At 45.5% G+C, this 18,281-nt stretch overlaps 1 protein-coding gene across 1 annotated transcript in view; it reads left to right on the plus strand.

Annotated features, from left to right (window-relative positions):
- Positions 1-18,281, plus strand: part of GREB1 (growth regulating estrogen receptor binding 1) — a 69,119-nt gene that overhangs the window by 37,756 nt on the left and 13,082 nt on the right. The window contains exons 17-24 of the mRNA XM_049784551.1: positions 1,861-2,200; positions 3,703-3,818; positions 6,011-6,210; positions 7,699-7,788; positions 10,424-11,034; positions 15,015-15,117; positions 15,820-15,978; positions 17,867-18,009. Of these exons, the coding sequence (XP_049640508.1) occupies positions 1,861-2,200; positions 3,703-3,818; positions 6,011-6,210; positions 7,699-7,788; positions 10,424-11,034; positions 15,015-15,117; positions 15,820-15,978; positions 17,867-18,009 (1,762 nt within the window). The remainder of the gene's footprint in view (positions 1-1,860; positions 2,201-3,702; positions 3,819-6,010; positions 6,211-7,698; positions 7,789-10,423; positions 11,035-15,014; positions 15,118-15,819; positions 15,979-17,866; positions 18,010-18,281) is intronic.

Below are 18,281 nucleotides of genomic sequence, written 5' to 3' on the forward strand. Positions count from 1 at the left end.
CACTACTTCACAGACACTTTATTTTTTTGCTTTTTGGGACACACCCAGTGATGCTTACTCCTGGCTATGTGCTCAGAAATTGCTCCTGACTCGGGAGACCATATGGGATGCTGGGGGATTCAATGGCGGTTTGTCTTAGGTCAACTGCATGCAAGGCAAATGCCCTACTGCTTGTGCCACTGCTCTAGCCCCTCACAGACACTCTTAACTAGAGCTGTGACTTGGCAAACTCACCATCACCCCAGCTGTCTCAGGAAAACACACTGTGTCCACTTTGAGAAACAATGACTTGGATGGTTCTTTCTTGGCCTCTGGAAGCTTCTTCACATGCACAGCCAGATCCTAGTTTAGCTGAGGGTTGGGGGACCATTTTGAACTCTCCTGAGTTCCTCTATGTACAGTTCTCTCCTCTGAAGCATCCCTCTAACGCATTCTAGTTCTCAGGATTTCAATGGGTATTACTGCCATTTTTCAACTCAGGGTGACTACTGGTTTTTTGCCTGGTTCCCTCATTATTGGGCTCATTCCAGAAATTTCCAGGTAAAAGTTTGTGAGTTTTTTTTCTTTCTAAGTCTTACTGCCATCTATTTCTATAGGTGGTCATGCAGACTTTTGGTGGTTTAGGGTGGATAGTAAATCTGTCCTGTTATTTGGGCTCTGCCTGGACTTACCTTTTGGAGATGGGGGAAGACGTTGCTTTTGAGTAGCAACTTACTGGGGTGAGAGTGATAGTACAGTGAATAGGGCATTTACCTTGCATGCCAATTTGAGTTCGATCCCCAGCATTCATATGATACCTCAATCCCATCAGGAGTGATTCTTGAGTACAAGGAATAAGCCATGAGCATTGCCAGGTATGACCCAAAAACAAAATAAGTGGCACCTTTCTCATAGGACATGGTCACCCTGGTGAGAGCTGTCATGTCAGGCAGGAAGGCAAAGTATTGTCATCACTCTCAGCCCTCTGTTGTCATTTTACAGAGGCAGAGCAAGGTAGCTTAAGGGTTACCAAGTACCCTTTTTGTTAATTTGGTATATTAGTTTGGGGGCCATACCTTGCAGTGGAGGGCACAAAAGCATTGTAGGGGGTAATAGTGTCTTTAGCTGCAATTGAGGAGGTGAATTCTTTTGTTTTCTTAAAGATAGATTTCCAGGGGGGCACTAAGTGATTTTTTTTTCCTGAAAAATGGATATTAAGTCAAATAAGTCTGGGAACCTCTGATCTCAAGGAATAGAGGCAAAAATGCTTCCAGCTTCTATGGGGCTTGGAATAGTCTCTGTTCTTATCTTCTGTTTTCAGTGGGAACCTGGGGTCAGGAACCCAACTCAAGGAATTATCCAGAGAGCTGATAAAAGCCAAGGTCAATAAACAGGCATTGATTTTCACAGTTGGCACACAAATATTTATCGAGCATCCACTTATGTGCAGGTGCTGGAAAATAAAGAAACCAGAGACATGGAATGGATATGTTTGCATCCTAAGTGGAAATGACAAAGCAGCTTATCATCTGATTCTAAGGAAGACTTCCCATTTCAGAGTGCAAAGGATCTATTTCTAAAGAAGCAGCTCAAAGTTGCCTGTGCTCAGAGTGCTTGAAGTTGGGGCTGGTTTGCTGTAGAAAGTCTGCCTCTTCCCAGAGCATGCTGGGTTCCTTGGCCCAGCCCTGTGGGCTCTCTACTATATTATCCTCCAGAACCTGGGCTCATACGTGGTCTTCCTGGTGGCTGTAGGTTTCTACACAAGCTCCAGATCATGCAGTCTTAGCCATGTTCTTGTCATATTTTTGTCATGTTCTTATCATGTCCAGGGTCAAAGATAGTCCTGGTGGCCCCATCACCCATGATCTCTGTTTCTTCCAGATTCCCCCGCCTGCACAGTGCAGTGATCAGGACCTTTGTCCTTGTACAACACTATGCGGCTGCCATGATGGCTGTGAGCGGCCTCTCGCAGATGAAGAATTATACATCAGTGGAGACGCTGGAGATCACCCAGAACCTCATCAACTCCCCAAAGCAGTGTCCCTGTGGCCATGGGCTCATGGTGCTGCTGCGGGTCCCTTGCTCGCCACTGGCGGCTGTGGCCTATGAGCGGCTGGCCCATGTGCGTGCTCGACTGGCGCTGGAGGAACACTTTGAGATCATCCTGGGCAACCCCAGCTCGGGCATCACTGTGGGGAAGCACTTTGTGAAGCAGCTCAAGGTGGGGCCCTGGGTCAGGGACAAAGGATTGAGCTTCTCCAGGGGGGCAGGTGGGTTTGGTGGTCTAAGGGGTGTGGAAGCTGAAGTGGAGAAAACACTCTGATTCGTGGAGCCTCTGTACCCAGTTGCGTTTGCTGCTTCTATTCACTCCCCTCTCATCCCTCCTATGTCTGTCAGTGCAGTGGTGACAAGTTGCTTATAAATGTGCTCCCTCAGTGTTTCTCCAAGTTCTTTCAAACATCGGGGTAGAAGTGTTCCAGCATATCTCACTTTCCTGTGGAAAACTCTTAAGTTCTGTGGACAATGACTAAGAGATTCACACTGACCACTAGATGTCTTCACATTACAACTCTATTTACAGCTCCCACTCATACTAGGAGTTCAGCAGAAATCTCCATTGTCTAAGATAACTAACAACTCCACTCATACAACAGAAATCTGAACATATATATATATATATATATATATATATGTATATATGTATATATATATATATATGTATATATGTATATATATTCCATCTACCCCTCACAGATATTTCTTCTATCTGACTGGTTATATTCTATGAGGGCTTGTAGAAATGACCAATTGAGTATGATCATGTGTGTTCCTATGCAAATAAGGGTTTGTAAAATGATTAAGCATAGGTCTTGAGTATTTGACCCCTTTCCCCCATTTCTTCCATAACAGAAGCATGTTTTTGGAGTGCGTTATTTGTTTTTGTTTGCTTTTGGGCCTACACTTGACTTTCCTCTAGGCCTACTCCTGTCTCTGCAATCAAGATTTAATCCTGGCAGGACATAGTGGGGACCATATAGGATGTCAGGGACTGAACCCAGGTCAGCCAGATGCCAGGCAAGCACCTTTTCTACTGCTGTACTATTGTTCTGGCTCTAACATGCTTTTATTCTATAGGTGCACTTTTTTCCTTTTAACTAACTAATGCTTATCTGTCAGTAACTCTCAACTCCATCTTTCCTTCTTTTGCCTCTTTCCCTACATCTGGACTTGCCCACAGCTGGGCAGATTCAGTACCCTCATCTGTCATCTGATTCTTCTTCAAAATGCAGAGCACCCCCACAGATCTCAGCTGCCCAAATGAGCACATCACCTAGACAATAATAGCGTCTCACAAAACTTACAGGTGATGAAACAATACAGAAAGAGTGAGGGCCAGCAGTTGGGGAGAATTAGTGAAGAGGAATTGTTAATGAAAGGCAGAGCCCCCTGGTTGAGATTATAGGAGAAGAGAAGTGAAAAAACACTTTGAGGCCATGTTCTTTCTCTGGAAGAAACAATTTAGGAGCTATTTCTTGTGTGGCTAATATGTGTCAGGTGGTATTACACACAGCTGGAGAAGCTGGTAAAGCAAGTGATGGGTTTATTTGCAGTATGGGAAACTTGCTTTCTCAAGCAGAGGACATATTGCAGGTGTTAAAACAGTAGGAATCAAAGTCTCCCAGCAGGAGTCTCAGGACTGTCTGTCTCTTTAATTACCTGCAGATGTGGCAGAAAATTGAGGATGCAGAGTGGAGACCTCAGACTTACTTGGAGTTGGAAGGCCTGCCTTGCATCCTAATCTTCAGTGGGATGGACCCACAAGGAGAATCCTTACCAAGGTGAGTAGAGGGATGTGTGAAACCTTTCCATGGTTCTACCGCTCAATTCTAGGTGGCATCAGTCACAATAAAATTGATCTATTTCTTATGATCAGCAGATGACTGTGATGTGAATCCAAGACCAGGGCAACCTTTGAGTTCAGATGAAGGTCCTGCTTCTAGAGTTTAGATTTAATGTTTTGCTCAGCTTCTTACCATGACTACGAGAATCGCTGTGACTCTGTGTGTTATGAATGTTTTTCTTATTTTGGAAATGTTGAATAGTCTTTGAGACTTGGTAAAAGAATTTCTGGGCCACCTTTGCCTCTAGTGTCCAGGTTGGCTGGAAAGCCAGTCATTCTTTTTTTTTTTAATTATATTTATTTAAACACCATGATTACAAATATGATTGTAGTTGTATGATTACAGCCATGTAAAGAACACCCCCCCTTCACCAGTGCAAGATTCCCACCACCAATCTCCCAGATCTCCCTCCTCCCCACCCCACCCACACCTGTACTCGAGACAGGCTTTCTATTTCCCTCATTCATTCACATTGTTATGATAGTTTTCAGTGTAGTTATTTCTCTAACTGCACTCATCACTCTATGTGGTGAGCTTCATGTCATGAGCTGCGCCTACATGGGAAGATGGGGGTAAATAAGGGTTGGGACTGAGGCAGTAAAAGATTAGAAATGAGCTTTGTAGGGCAGTATCAAGGTCACAATACAAGATGGATATTATGCATATATAAACTATATGCATACAATACTATCAATAGGAGACCAAGGAGAAAAAATTTCCAGTGACTATCCCAACATAAACCAGTACTAGAACGGCCCGCCCTCCTCCCAAAGCACATTCCCATTAGTGTAGGGAGAGTTAGGGAGAAAGCCTAATGACCCCTATAGAGTCCACTTGGACCGGCACCCGGGGAAGGCCTGGAGTCCAGGGGAGAAAGAGGGGGATGGCTGGGGGCCTGCCAAGCATCCCAGCACTCCCCAGGCTAAAAAGAAGGTCTCCGGCATGGGGACTCCCAGAGTCAGTCATTCTTGATGTGTTAAAGAGTGATGGGATGGAAGAACATGCCTGATGATGCTTGGGAGGAATCAAGCATGGAATTCATTCAACCCCATGATGCCATTATGGTCACACAGGCATTCACACAGAAGGTCATGGGATCGGAGAAATAGTACAGTGGGTCAGGCTATTTGCCTTGCTTACTCAGGTTCCATCTCTGGCACCCCGTATGTCCCCTAAGTACTACCAGGAGTGTTTTCTGACTTGCAGAGCCTGGAATAACCTCTAAACATCACAAGGTGTGGCCCACAAGCCAAAATAGAAATAAATAAAAATTTTAAAGCAGATCATTGGACTTCCAGGAAGGCAGCCACTTAAATCAGTGACTGGCTACTATAGAGTAACTGAGCACTCAAGAGAAGAGCCAGGGTCTTGCTGGAGACCTCTGCTTCAAAGTGCTTTCCCTTTGTGGGTGCTATGTCCCATGAATTCATTTTTTCACACCTCAACAGCTCAGAGACTGAGCTAGCATTGGACTATTTCAAATGTTAGCAAGTATTTACTGAACACCTTCTCTATGACAGGCCCATGCAAGCCTTTTACAGAGCCTTGACTGCTTGCAACAGACATCACTATTGTTATTGTAGGTACCAGAGGAGCAAATGAAAAGCCATTTGAGATCACATGAGGTTCTGTGAGCTGCACGGGCACCCATATTGGCCTTGCTCCTGGCTCTTAGCTGACACCTTCATCGATCCTGGGCCTTTCCTGGCACTTGTTCTTGTACATTCTTACTTATGGGTCTGTCTTCCAGGCTGACCTCACTTCCCACATGGTGATGACTTGCTCCCCCTCATTTTCCAGTCCCAGATGCATTTTAGATGTTAATTGAGTAAATGTCCACTTATTACATAGGATCCTCACAATAGTGCACTTAGAGGTAATGAATACTCTTTCCCAGCTTTCCAAGGAGGAAAAAGACATTGCATAACTCCCAGAAAATTCTGTCTTCTGAAAGGGTGTGTGCATGGCAGTCAGATACTTTTGTATACAACTGAGAATTAAAAGGAAGCAGGTGCTCTCCCAACTTCCTTGCAAGGCTTCACAGGTGGACCATCTGCCTTCCCGTCTGCTGGTTAGACCCTGTGAGACAGTGCCTGTCTGTGCTCAGGCACGGCTTCCGTATCCCTCAGGTCTCTGCGGTACTGTGACCTGCGTCTGATTAATTCCTCCTGCTTGGTGCGGACTGCTCTGGAGCAGGAGCTTGGCCTGGCTGCCTACTTTGTGAGCAATGAGGTGCCTGTGGAGAAGGGCACACGGGGTGAAGCTTTGGAGAGCGACGCGGAGAAGCTGAGCAGCACTGACAATGAGGATGAGGAGCTGGTGACAGAAGGTGAGGGCAGGTGCCAACTCCCCACAGTACCACTCTGGAGGTCTTCAACTCCTAATGTGGGGCCCCCCTACACTTATCTGAGTGCCTGTCTCCAATGCAGAATGGCCCACAGAGCCTGTGTGCTGCTCAGCAGTCTTGAGAGAACAATTTAGATAGTCTGAAGAAAACAGCAAATCCTTTGTTGAATTCAGTTTGCTTCCCAGCCCTTTTTCTCTTTCTTTTTTCTTTTTTGGTGGCATTGGAAAATGGAAATAGATTTTGTCTATACAATTCGTTACAGTGCAGAAGAAAAGATTTTCTTGGGATTCAAGCTCAGGCTTTACTAAAATCATTGGTGGAAATTGCACCAGGTGTAAGATTCACTCGATTATTTCTTCTCTGTGAGTGGACTTAATGGATTCAACTTAATGGAATCGACTGTCCATTATTGAGATGGATGAAAACAAACCAGCTTCATTTGCAGGCCCTGAGACTCCAATACTGTGTCTTTAATAGTACATGCGAGGCAGAGCAGAGCAGAACAGGGCATGGCCATAGTTAACTGTAGAGTGAAAAACAAAACAAGAAAGTGCTTGTGGGTATTGGTAGAGGAGAGGATGGAGGTGGGGTGTACCTGGCTGCCCTCTCACATCTCCAGCTCCCTAGCCGCTATGTCAGTGCTTTTCCATGATACTGGGCAGAGCATTAGACTATCCCAGTATCCCTGTTGCTAGGTGAAGACATCACACTCCTGGCTTTGACTTCCCACACTTCTGTAGCTTTCACACCTGTGCTCTTGGTTGCACTCAGCATGTTTGGGCTCTTCAGGTGAGCTCTGTCCTTGTTACCTCTGAGACATAAAGATGTTCTTGCTGCTACTTTGAGCTCCCCCTTCAATTTTGTTGTTGTTGTTTGCTGTTTTGGGGGGAAATGCCACATCTAATGGTGCTCAGAGATGAGTTCTAGCTCTAAGCACAGGACTTAATCCTGGCAGTGCTTCAGGGATCGTATAGTGTCTTCTATTCCTCCAACTCTCTCTGCTTCACCTGGAGACCCCAAATGGCCTTTCGGGATTCACACCAAGTGTCTCCTCTACCAGGAAGTTTTGGCCTCCTGCCTTCCTAGCCATATGAGTCTCTAAATCAGTAGGGTATGTGTGTATTGTTGGCTTATCCCTTTTCCTTCATTCTCCTCATTGTCCCACAAGAGGTGGCCCTCTGAATGATGACAGCTAGATGGCTTGAGTGGGTAGATGAAGAAATAGGTTGATGGGAAGATGGTTCAATGAGTGGATGAATAGGCTGATGGATGAATGAATAAATCGATAAATAGGCAGAAGGATGAGTGGGTAGGTGGATGCAGAGATGGACAGATGGATGGAAAAATGGATGGGCAGATGCATGGATGAGTGGGTGGGTAGATGAAAAAAGATGTTAGATGTAAAGTGCCAGTTGGACATTGGGAACATGATTTCTAAACATTGATTGTGGGTATGTGTGTTCAAAGCAGGCTCCACCTCAGAGAAGAAGAGTCCCGTGAAGAGGGAAAGGTCCTGCTCCCATGACTCAGCTTCTTCATCCCACTCCTCCAAAGCATCCAGTAAGTCTCCTAGTGGAAACAAGCTCCCAGGTGACCGAGTTTAGTTTGGAGATTTCAGAGGACGAAAGGATCCTTTATTTTTACCTAGGACTGGGAAAAAACAGAGGCTCTAAAGACCTGAACTTTCCAGCAGGCCAGTGTTTCCCAAGTCAGGCACCTGGGAATGAGAAGACTTTGGATTAAACCAGTGAGGTTCAGTGGCTCCTATTCCTGGATATGCCCGCTGCCATGTATCTGATGACATTGTCAGAGTAGCCTTCAGATAAGTCCTTGTGGCTCTGGGGAGAAGAAAATCTTCAGAAACATAAGGAAGGAAACATGAGCCTTCAGAGAGAAGAAATGAGAATTTAACATTAGCTGACTTCCCAAACTAGGGTGATCTTGGGTGGAGGGAGTGGGGACATGACAGATGTCTTTCTGTCTCCTTGTGCCACCCTCTGGGATGCCTGGGCTCTGGAACAATTAGGACCTTCTCTTGTGAGATGAATTTTTGGGGGAATTTTTCTATTGGAATCAGGCTGTGAAAGATTCCATTTGAACATGCTCAGGAAGTTCACAGCACATTAGAGATCGTGTCATGTTGTTCTTCTTCAAGGCCACATGTTCTAATCTAAACAGCAACAGTGATACATGAGAAGGGACAGTAATCTCTGGTTGGGGCTAGCCTGGGGACAGGGTATGTTTACAGCAAGTTTCAGAGAGCAGCTGTCCTCCGGTCATGGAGGAGAAGGTATTTGTTGGAGGAGATATCCCTGTAGGAAGGCAGACATGAAAGCTCCATGTTGCTTGAAACCCCTTAGTGAGTAGGGGAATGTAGTAGGAGCCTGGCTGAAAGCAAATGAGGCTGTGAGGTCAGGACATTTGGGCATGTGGGATGCCTTTATTGTTCTCTCTCCTTTCTTCATCTCACACAGTGAGAAAGGTAGGGACACACAGGTAGAGTCAGATGAGGCAAATGTGACTCTGTGAGCTGGTAGAGTCCAACAGCCAAAGGATGGGGCTGTTTTCCTGTTGCTGCAATTATGCAGAAAGTCTGGGTACCAGGTAGCTGCTAAGGAGCCCAGACTAGAGAGGGGGCACTTGTTCTTTTTCCACTGTAGCCTAACAGCTTTCTAGAAAGTTTTTGGGCCACTGTGCTCTGAGTTTTCTTGGGCCTGGCTCACAGCTAGCCCTCTCCACCTGAAATTCTCTGTCAAGCCAAGGTAGTTTTCTTTTTTTTTTTTTTTTTTTTTTTTTTTTGTGGTTTTTGGGTCACACCCGGCAGTGCTCAGGGGTTACTCCTGGCTCCATGCTCAGAAATTGCTCCTGGCAGACACGGGGGACCATATGGGACGCCGGGATTCGAACCGATGACCTTCTGCATGAAAGGCAAACGCCTTACCTCCATGCTATCTCTCCGGCCCCCAAGGTAGTTTTCTTACTGAGGATTTTTCAGAAAGTCCTCAGAGGTCTCTGAGGAGGATGCTAACTGGGGCCTTGAGAGTAACATCTACATTTCAGAGAGGAAAAACAGGCCCAGAGAAGCTAGACTTGGCTACTGTCTCAAGAGTCAAACTGGGGCCTAGAGGAGACTGGGCCCTTTTTTTAGAGACTAGCAGACACCTGGATTGACTGAGGTCAGACTCACTGAAGTCTAGGAGTAGAGGGGAAAGAAAGTCCCTCATGTTGGGGGTCCTTCCTAGGGCTCTGAGAGGCTGCTTTCTCTGACTTCTGGAAATAAATGAAGATTCTGGGGGTTCTCTGCACCTCTCCTTTTCGAAGCTCATATCTCTTTCTTGACCTCTGAGCTTCTCTGCCCCAATCCCTCCAAACCAGAAGCTCAGCTTCCTCACAGCCTTTTCTGTCCACCATTAACATGACCCATCACTTCAGGCACCTAGCTAGAGAAAAGTTCAAGCAGCTTCTGACCAGGAGAGTGTTTTCTCCATTTCTCCCAGCCCTGCCAGGGGTGTTAGGCATAGGCTGCAGAATTGCAGGGGATCCCAGTCTGCTGAGAGGGTGACAATATCTGGAAAAGATGCACTTTCTGTATTTCTGGAGAACCTTAGGTTGGAGTAATGGTAAGCCAGCACCGGAGTTCTCCCATGACTGGAGTGATGGAGAAGGCAGAGTTGGGGTACTCTGCTGTGAGTCCACTGGCCCTCTTCTCTTTGACCATTGATGGGGCCCCCATGGAGGGCAGATAGTTACTGCGAGGCTGAGGTTCCCCTCTTGGATTCTCCCATGACAGGCAGGTGATTTCAGGCAGGACCCGGTTTGCTGAGTGTCCCGAGAACAGTTTTACCTAGATATAAACTGTGAGTGCAGAGGTGAGCTTTGAGCCCAGTGATGTAGGAGGGAGAAGGCATGCTTGGAAATCTGAGTGTTGAACAGCTGGGGAAGATTCTGGAACAATTAAAAACAGAGAAGGATGGGGATTCCATCTTGGAGGCTGTGTGCAAGGATAGGGGTGGGAGTCAGGACCAGACTGTGTGTGTTAGCATGTCTGGGCTTTGTCAGAACAAGGTGCTCTTGGCTGTGGGATTGTGTTAAGGAATACAGTCTCTGGCCTGGGGAGTTTCTCTTGTAGAAAGAGGGGAAGACAGCAGGTTGGAAGAGGGGTTGTGAGGTGGCTGACAGGTCTGTCTCTCTGCAGGCTCAGCACTCTGCAGTCAGTCCTCTGCTCAGCCTCAGGGGGAGCAGGCCAAGTCCCCGACATCCTGCGGCCCTTCAGAGGAATCCAGAGCCACTGGTGAGAGGCAGAGGCTTCGAGTGAGCCAGGGGACGCCAGCCATCAGTAGGCACAACCCTGGAATGGGCCCCCAGCCTGACTCCAGTCTCAAGCTCAGCCAGAAGAGTGTTCAGCTGTCCGTCCCACCACCAGTCCAGCTCTCTTCCTCAGGCTCATCATCTTCACCCATGGGACCCACTGCTGGTTCGCTCATGCTACAGGCCCCACAGTGCTCCTTGACCAAGGCCTGCCAGCAGCCACCCATTGTCTTCCTGCCCAAGCTAGTGTATGACATGGTCACAGCCACTGACAGCAGCGGCCTGCCCAAGGCAGCCTCGCTCCTGCCCTCCCACTCAGTCATGTGGGCCAGCTCCTTCCGCCCTCTACTCAGTAAGACCATGACATCCACGGAGCAGTCTCTCTACTATCGACAGTGGACGGTGCCCCGGCCCAGCCACATGGACTACAGCAACCGAGCGGAGGGCCGTGTGGACAGTTTCCACCCACGCAGGCTGCTGCTCAGCGGGCCCCCTCAGGTGGGCCAGCCCCACTGTGGCCTCAGCTCTGGATGGGGGCCACATGTTCATGCTCAATGGGAAGGTTTGGGACTAAAAATACCCTCTAATCTGGATTTGCTCATTGCATGGCCTTGTGGCAGATTCTTGCCACCAGAGGATGGTAGACCAGTGGATGGTGACTTCAAGACCCTGACCTCAGTTTCCTCTTTTGCATAATGGGGGTGGCCGGGCCGAGGGGCTTCTCTGTGCATACTCCTCATCCTCTGTAACTTTGATCCTGCATTTTCTATGTGGGTGCACTTGTTCCCTAATGCCAGTGAGGGAACTTTCTCCTACAGTCACTGTGAGAAGCCAGAGCCTTTGATTCTGTGCTAGAACAGAAGATTGGCAGTGGTTGGAGGGCAGCACTCTGCTGGCAAGAAGACTGTTGCTCCATTGCTGCTCCTGGGCTTATTATTTTTCAGGTTCTTTTCAGGCTCCCTGAGAGTGTTTGAGGAGACCTAAAGGTGATTAGTGCCAGGAAGAGATCTGCAGGCAGGAGCATCTTAGAGTGATGTTCTTGGGGTCAAATTATGGCTCAAACATGGCCTGATCTGGGCCAGAGCACTAGATAGTAGATAGAATGCTTGCCTTGCACACTCAGAGCCAGGTTTGATCTCTGGCATCCCATATATTGGTACCTTGATCCCTGAACCTAGAGCCAGTAGTAAGCCTTCAGTATCCTCATTGGAGAATGAGGAGCTGATTCACTATAACCTAGAGTGGGAGCCTTCTATGAAAGGTCAGCAGGGCCCTCTAGAGAATCAGTGGCCATAGGAAGTATGTGCTAATGTCAGCACTGCCATTGGCACTGCCACAATCAGGGTGTTTGAGTGATGACTCAGTATGTTAACTGCCAGTTGTCTCTCCTACTATAGACAGATGCATACACATATACACATATATGTACGTAGGTATGTATAGAGACTTGAATGGATGTTCATTTCCGTGTTATTTACAACAGTAGAATAACAAATTGGTGGGGCAGGAGTGATAAGCACAGAGGGTAGTGTGTTTGCCTTGTATGTGGCCAACCTGGATTCAATCCCCAGTATTTCATATTGTCTCCAGAGCCTACCAGTAATTATCTGTAAGTGCAGAGATAGAGTAAGCACTAAGCAAAACCAAAACAAACAAAACAAAAATGTCAAAGCAAATACACACACACAACTTAAAAAAAAGGCAACTTAATTTTTTTTGTTTATTAATATCTTTATTTAAACAACATGGTTTCAGACATGTTTGTAGCTGGGTTTCAGTCATAAAAAAGTACACCCCCTTTCACCAGTGCAACCTTCCCACCACCAAAGCCCACCCCCATTACCATCCCTCCCAGCTCCTCCCTGCCTTTGAGACAGGCATTCTATTTCTTTTTTTTTTTTTTTTTTTTTTTTTTTTTAGGCATTCTATTTCTATCAATCACTACCATTGTCATGATAGTTGTTGATGTAGTTATTTCTCTAATTGCAACTTCAATTTCATTGATCAAGGTGGTTGGATGAATTTTGGCACATCTGTATTGTATAATTCAGCCACAGAAAGTTTGAGAAAAGGTCTCACTATATCAACATTGAAATTTATCAAACATGTTTAAAGAACTTTCAATAAAAACTTTAAAACAAAACAAAACAAAAAACCCCAGCTCCCATAAAAAGTGGGGAAAAAAAAAAAAAACCATCAATGGCTGGGGACATAGCTTAGTAATAAAGCATCTGTGTTATGTGTCTAGGTTTGAGATGGGGGTTCAATGCCTGGCACCACTACATTCACAACAAAACAACCTGGAGGATAACATTTCCGTGATATGAGGCTAGAAACACAGTAAATTAGGTAGGGTGCTTGCCTTGCACAAAGCTCTCCCAGGTTTGAAGCCCTGCATTTCTTACAGGTCCCCAACCACTTCCTAGAGTGATTTCTGAGTGCAGAGCCAGGATTAAGCCTTGAGCACCACAAGGTATCTCCCAAAAAACAAACCAAAATATTTCCATAGGGTAGTATACAGTGAGAAATAAAAATTAGTATGTATGGGCCCGGAGAGATAGCACAGCGGCGTTTGCCTTGCAAGCAGCTGATCCAGGACCAAAGGTGGTTGGTTCGAATCCCGGTGTCCCATATGTTCCCCCGTGCCTGCCAGGAGCTATTTCTGAGCAGACAGCCAGGAGTAACCTCTGAGCACTGCCAGGTGTGGCCCAAAAACCAAAAAAAAAAATAAAAATCAGTATGTATGTATTATACACTACTGCTTGGAGACTTCCAGGGCCATATGTGGCCATTCTTAAGGGTGGGGCCCTGTGTTGCAGGAATTAAATCTAGGTCAGGCAAGTACCTTGCAAAGCTTGTGCCCTAATACCTGTGCTAGTCTTGACTCCTTATTGGCACCTTTACAATGGTTTGTACCTCTAGACCAGAGCTGCTTACACTTTTCACCCAAGAATTGTAACATGGGTGGATGAATGCTACCAGGAACACCTTGCATTTATTATGTGGTTGATTTATTTATTTATTTTTGGGTTTGGGGCCACACCTGGTAACGCTCAGGGGTTACTCCTGGCTATGTGCTGAGAAATCGCTCCTGGCATGGGGGACCATACAAGACACCGGGGATTGAACCCAGGTCCATCCTGGGTCAGCCATGTGCAAGACAAATGCCCTACCACTGTACTATCACTCTGGCCCCTTATCTGGTTGATTTTTAATTAGATGTTGGTCATTATTCATTCTGTTGCCTTGCTTTTTCATGAAACCATATAGGGTTGCCCCATGGTTTAAGAAAACAGACCCTCGATCATCTGATTTTTCTATTTAAATATCGACAGTTTCAATCCTTTATGTATGATATGTATTGCACATTTTTTTAAAAAATTTTTAAATTTATTTTATTTATTTATTTATTTTTTTTGGTTTTTCGGCCACACCTGTTTGATGCTCAGGGGTTACTCCTGGCTAAGGGCTCAGAAATTGCCCCTGGCTTGGGGGGACCATATGGGACACTGGGGGATCGAACCGAGGTCCTTCCTTGGCTAGCGCTTGCAAGGCAGACAGACACCATACCTCTAGTGCCACCTCACCGGCCCCTAATTTTTTATTTTTAATTATGAGGTGTATTGCACATATTTTCACTGATATTCCCTAGCTTGTTTTTATTCCTTGGTGCTTGTGGAGTATGTAGTTGTCAGGAATGTGGAAATCCATTGCTAAACTTATTGCATAGAGATGGAGGGCAATAGGGTGTTTCATATGTTCAAATTTAACTTATTGTGACCAACAATATTACTGGCCTGGATTCTGTGATAAAAGAGAAGGAATAGAAAAATATTCTTTTGCTGGGCTATGATGAGAAAGATACCAGTTTTTTGTCTTCCATAGTGGATTTTATTTTACTCATTTTACTCTAGTACAAGATGAGAAGTTTGCAGTTAAGCTAGACTTTAAGAATGTGTCATTGGTGGTATATATATTTTGTTTTTCTTTTGGGTCACATCCAGCAGTGCTCAGGGGTTACTCCTGGCTATGTGCTCAGAAATCACTCCTGGCAGGCTTGGGGGACCAAATGGAATGCTGGGATTCAAACTACTGTCCTGTATGCAAAGCAAACAGCCTACCTCCATGCTGTCTCTCCAGCCCCTTGGCGGTACTTTTTTGAAGATTTTCTTCAGCTTGAGATATGTCCTATTTCTGAAATTTGAAAATGGTACAGTTAAAAGTGGAGGTTTGCTATGATTAATAAGCAGTACATCTACAACTCCTAAGTGCCCATCTGCCCTCCTACCATTGCCTCTCTCAGCCTTTTTTCCCACCAGTATCTGTATCTTTTGGAGACTCACATAGGTCATTCCTTTTATGAAAGGGAGGGGATTGATACATGTTGGAATTTCTAGCCAGTGCTCTGTAGACTGGGCCTAATAAGTGGCTTGAGTTCCTAGTGCTAATAATTGACTCTAACTGCAATGTCTCGACAGATCGGGAAGACAGGTGCCTATCTGCAGTTCCTCAGCATTTTGTCCCGAATGCTCATTCGGCTGACAGAAGTGGATGTTTACGATGAAGAAGAGATCAATATCAGTGAGTGGGCCTCTGGGACACTTGGTCTGGAAATCACATTTAAGCAGTTTCTCAAGTGACTTTTGTCTTGAATTTTCTAGATGGAAAGCTCAGCTGAACAGTCAAAGTCTTCCCAATGGCTTTGTCAGAATACTTTATTTATTTATTCTTCTCTGTAAATAGCAGGATGGGGAGAGGAGAGTGAGAGAGAGGAGGGGAGGGAGAGAGAAAGAACCATGATTCTTGGATTCAGAAGGGGTAAAGTAATGGAACAGAGCTCCAAGTAGAGACTTTCTAGAGGTCTTGTGGTTGGGTCCCTATTGGTTGGTGTACAGTTATATATAGAAGCAAAGAAAGAAAGAAGAAAGCTCTGTTAGATAGTTGTTGAAATACAATGGCATTGGGCCCAGAGAGATAGCACAGCAGCATTTGCCTTGCAAGCAGCCGATCCAGGACCAAAGGTAGTTGGTTCCAATCCCAGTGTCCCATATGGTCCCCCGTACCTGCCAGGAACTATTTCTGAGCAGACAGCCAGGAGTAACCCCTGAACACCACCAGGTTTGACCCAAAAACCAAAAAAACAAAAAACAAAACCCAAACAAACAAAAAAAGAAATACAATGGCATTTCCCCTCAACCCACACATGCAATACCAATCTACTCTGACCTCCTTCCTTAAATCCTCACATCCTCTGTTCCTTCTCTATTTCTGTCCACCTTGCAGATCTCCGAGAAGAGGCAGAGTGGCATTCTTCCCCACTCAATGACCCCTGGCCAGACCTGGAACTATTCAAGAAGATGCCTTTTGACTACATTATTCATGACCCCAAGTATGAGGATGCCAGTCTGATTTGTTCTCACCATCAGAGCATCAAGAGTGAAGGTCAGGCAGAACCTTGCTGCTCTGTTTTCTTTTAAAATGTGTGGGAAATGCACACAGCCAGATTTCATTGGTGATTAACTTACTGGAGGTAGTGAAGTAACTAGGCCATGCCACCTCACTGCACAAGGAGTGGCTCTTAATGAGACCTATGAAAGAAGATGGGACCTCAGTGGGGGACTAAGGACTAAGGAAGAGGGCTTGCTGTGGGTAGAATTTCCTGAAGATATAAATTAATAGAGGACAAAGATTAATATAGATATCAGAACAAATAGGAACCACTGACCCCTATGTACAGCTCTTAGTACTTACTGCCACTTTAAGTACTGATATTTGAGAAATACAATGTGAAGAAAGATTTAGTCTCCCATCTCAAATCAGTCATTTCATTCTCATTATTCTCAGAATAGATCACTTTCACTGCTAGATCCCTTTGTTTCTTATGAAGATTTTGCTTTTAAAATTTAATACTGGTGGGGCCGGAGCAACAGCTCAGTGGAAGGGCATTTGCCTTGTACTCAGCCAACCCCGACAGACTCCGGTTCAATTCCTGGCATCCCATATGGTCCCCCGAGCCTGCAAGGACCAACTTCTGGGCACAGAACCAGGAGTAACCCCTGAATGCCACTGGGTGTGACCCAAAAACCCAAACAAAAAAAATTAATATTGGACCTGAGAAATAGTACAGTGAATAAGGTGCTTGCTTTGTATGCAGCTGACATGGGTTCAGTCTCCAGCATCCCATATAGTCCCCCAACCTCACCAGGAGTGATTCCTGAATTCAGAGCCAGGAGTAACTCCTGAAGACTGTGGAATGTGGCTCCAAAATAAACAAACAGTGAAATCTTAATCCTGCTGGGCTACAGTGATGACTCAGCAGGTTGAACACATGCTTTGCAGGCAGGAAGCCCAGAGGTTTAATCCCCAACCTATATAGTCCCCTAGCAGTACTTAGAGCAGTCCTTGATTGCAAAGCTGGGAGTAGCCCCTAACATTGCAGGATGTCACCTAAATAGAAAGAAAGAAAAAAAAAAAAACCCTCTAAATTCTGGCAAGCCATTTGAAAAAGCAGGGCAGATCATCTCCATAATGGTACTTGTGTATTAAATTGGCCATTGTTTCATGTTGTTTAGTTGCAAATCCTCAAATATAAAATAGGCTAATGGTTTATTTTGATGCTGCCTTGATTTAGTACAAGAAAAAAGATGACCCCATCTATCCATCTCAATCCCCCTTATATTAGTCACAAGATTCATCCACCCACAAGTGAGAGTATATGCTGGTAAAAGTTAGCTAGGAGAGGACTATCATAGTAAAAGTCCATTAAAATGGGATTCTGTGATTGGGGACATAACTATGTGGGTTAAGCACATGCCTCCCTTATGCCAGGCTTTAAGTTCAGTAACTGGCACATCTTCCCTGGTCTTAAAGTTCTGCCAGGGTTCTAGCTAAATAAACACAGTCAATATACAAGGTATGTAAATAACAGTGTTAACCATGAAGTTTAATTTTAGTGTTCACTACAATAAGCATAGTGTTTTGAAGGCTGCCATTTCATTTTGGTTTTGGTTGGGAAGGATGGTTATTTGGGCCACATTTGACTGGTCTTATTCCTGGTTCTCTGCTTAAAGATCCCTCCTGGAGTTGCTAAGGGAACCATATACGGGACTGAACCTGGGCTGACTGCACACAAGGCAAGCTCCCTACTCTGTACTGTCTTGCTGGTCCTCTGAGGCTGCTATCAAAACCAGCTGAGTCACTCCTGGAGTTCTGATCTCAGGCACCATTTATAATCTTATCACAGGGTTCCTTCTAGTTCATTTTGGTTTGAGAGTGAGGGGAGAGAATATTCCTGTGCCTCCCACTATTTAATGCTGGCAATTTCATGCAGACAGAGGGCCATCTCGGAAACCAGAGGAGCTATATGTACGGCGCCAGACAGCCCGGATGCGGCTGTCCAAGTATGCAGCCTATAATACGTACCATCACTGTGAGCAGTGCCACCAGTACATGGGGTTTCACCCCCGTTACCAGGTAGGTTTGGGGTGTGGGACCCTTGCTTCCTCTGTACCTCTTCTACCTTGACTCAAGACTTTTGTTTCCCTATCCTCATTATGTCTCATTCTGAAACAAGAGAAGGAAAGTTTTAGAAGCTCTTGCATTCCAATCTACTTCGTACTTCCCATCAATGATCTGAAGTTATTACCAACACAGGGGGCAGTGATTCTCCTAAGGTTGTGCCTTTCCAGCTGGCAGCATTCACTGACAGTAGATGTCTTGCTGTCCTTAGCAATACCAAAAGTTAG

This window comes from Suncus etruscus, chromosome 12 (assembly GCF_024139225.1).
Source record: "Suncus etruscus isolate mSunEtr1 chromosome 12, mSunEtr1.pri.cur, whole genome shotgun sequence".
In the NCBI taxonomy this organism is placed as follows: Eukaryota; Metazoa; Chordata; class Mammalia; order Eulipotyphla; family Soricidae; genus Suncus; species Suncus etruscus.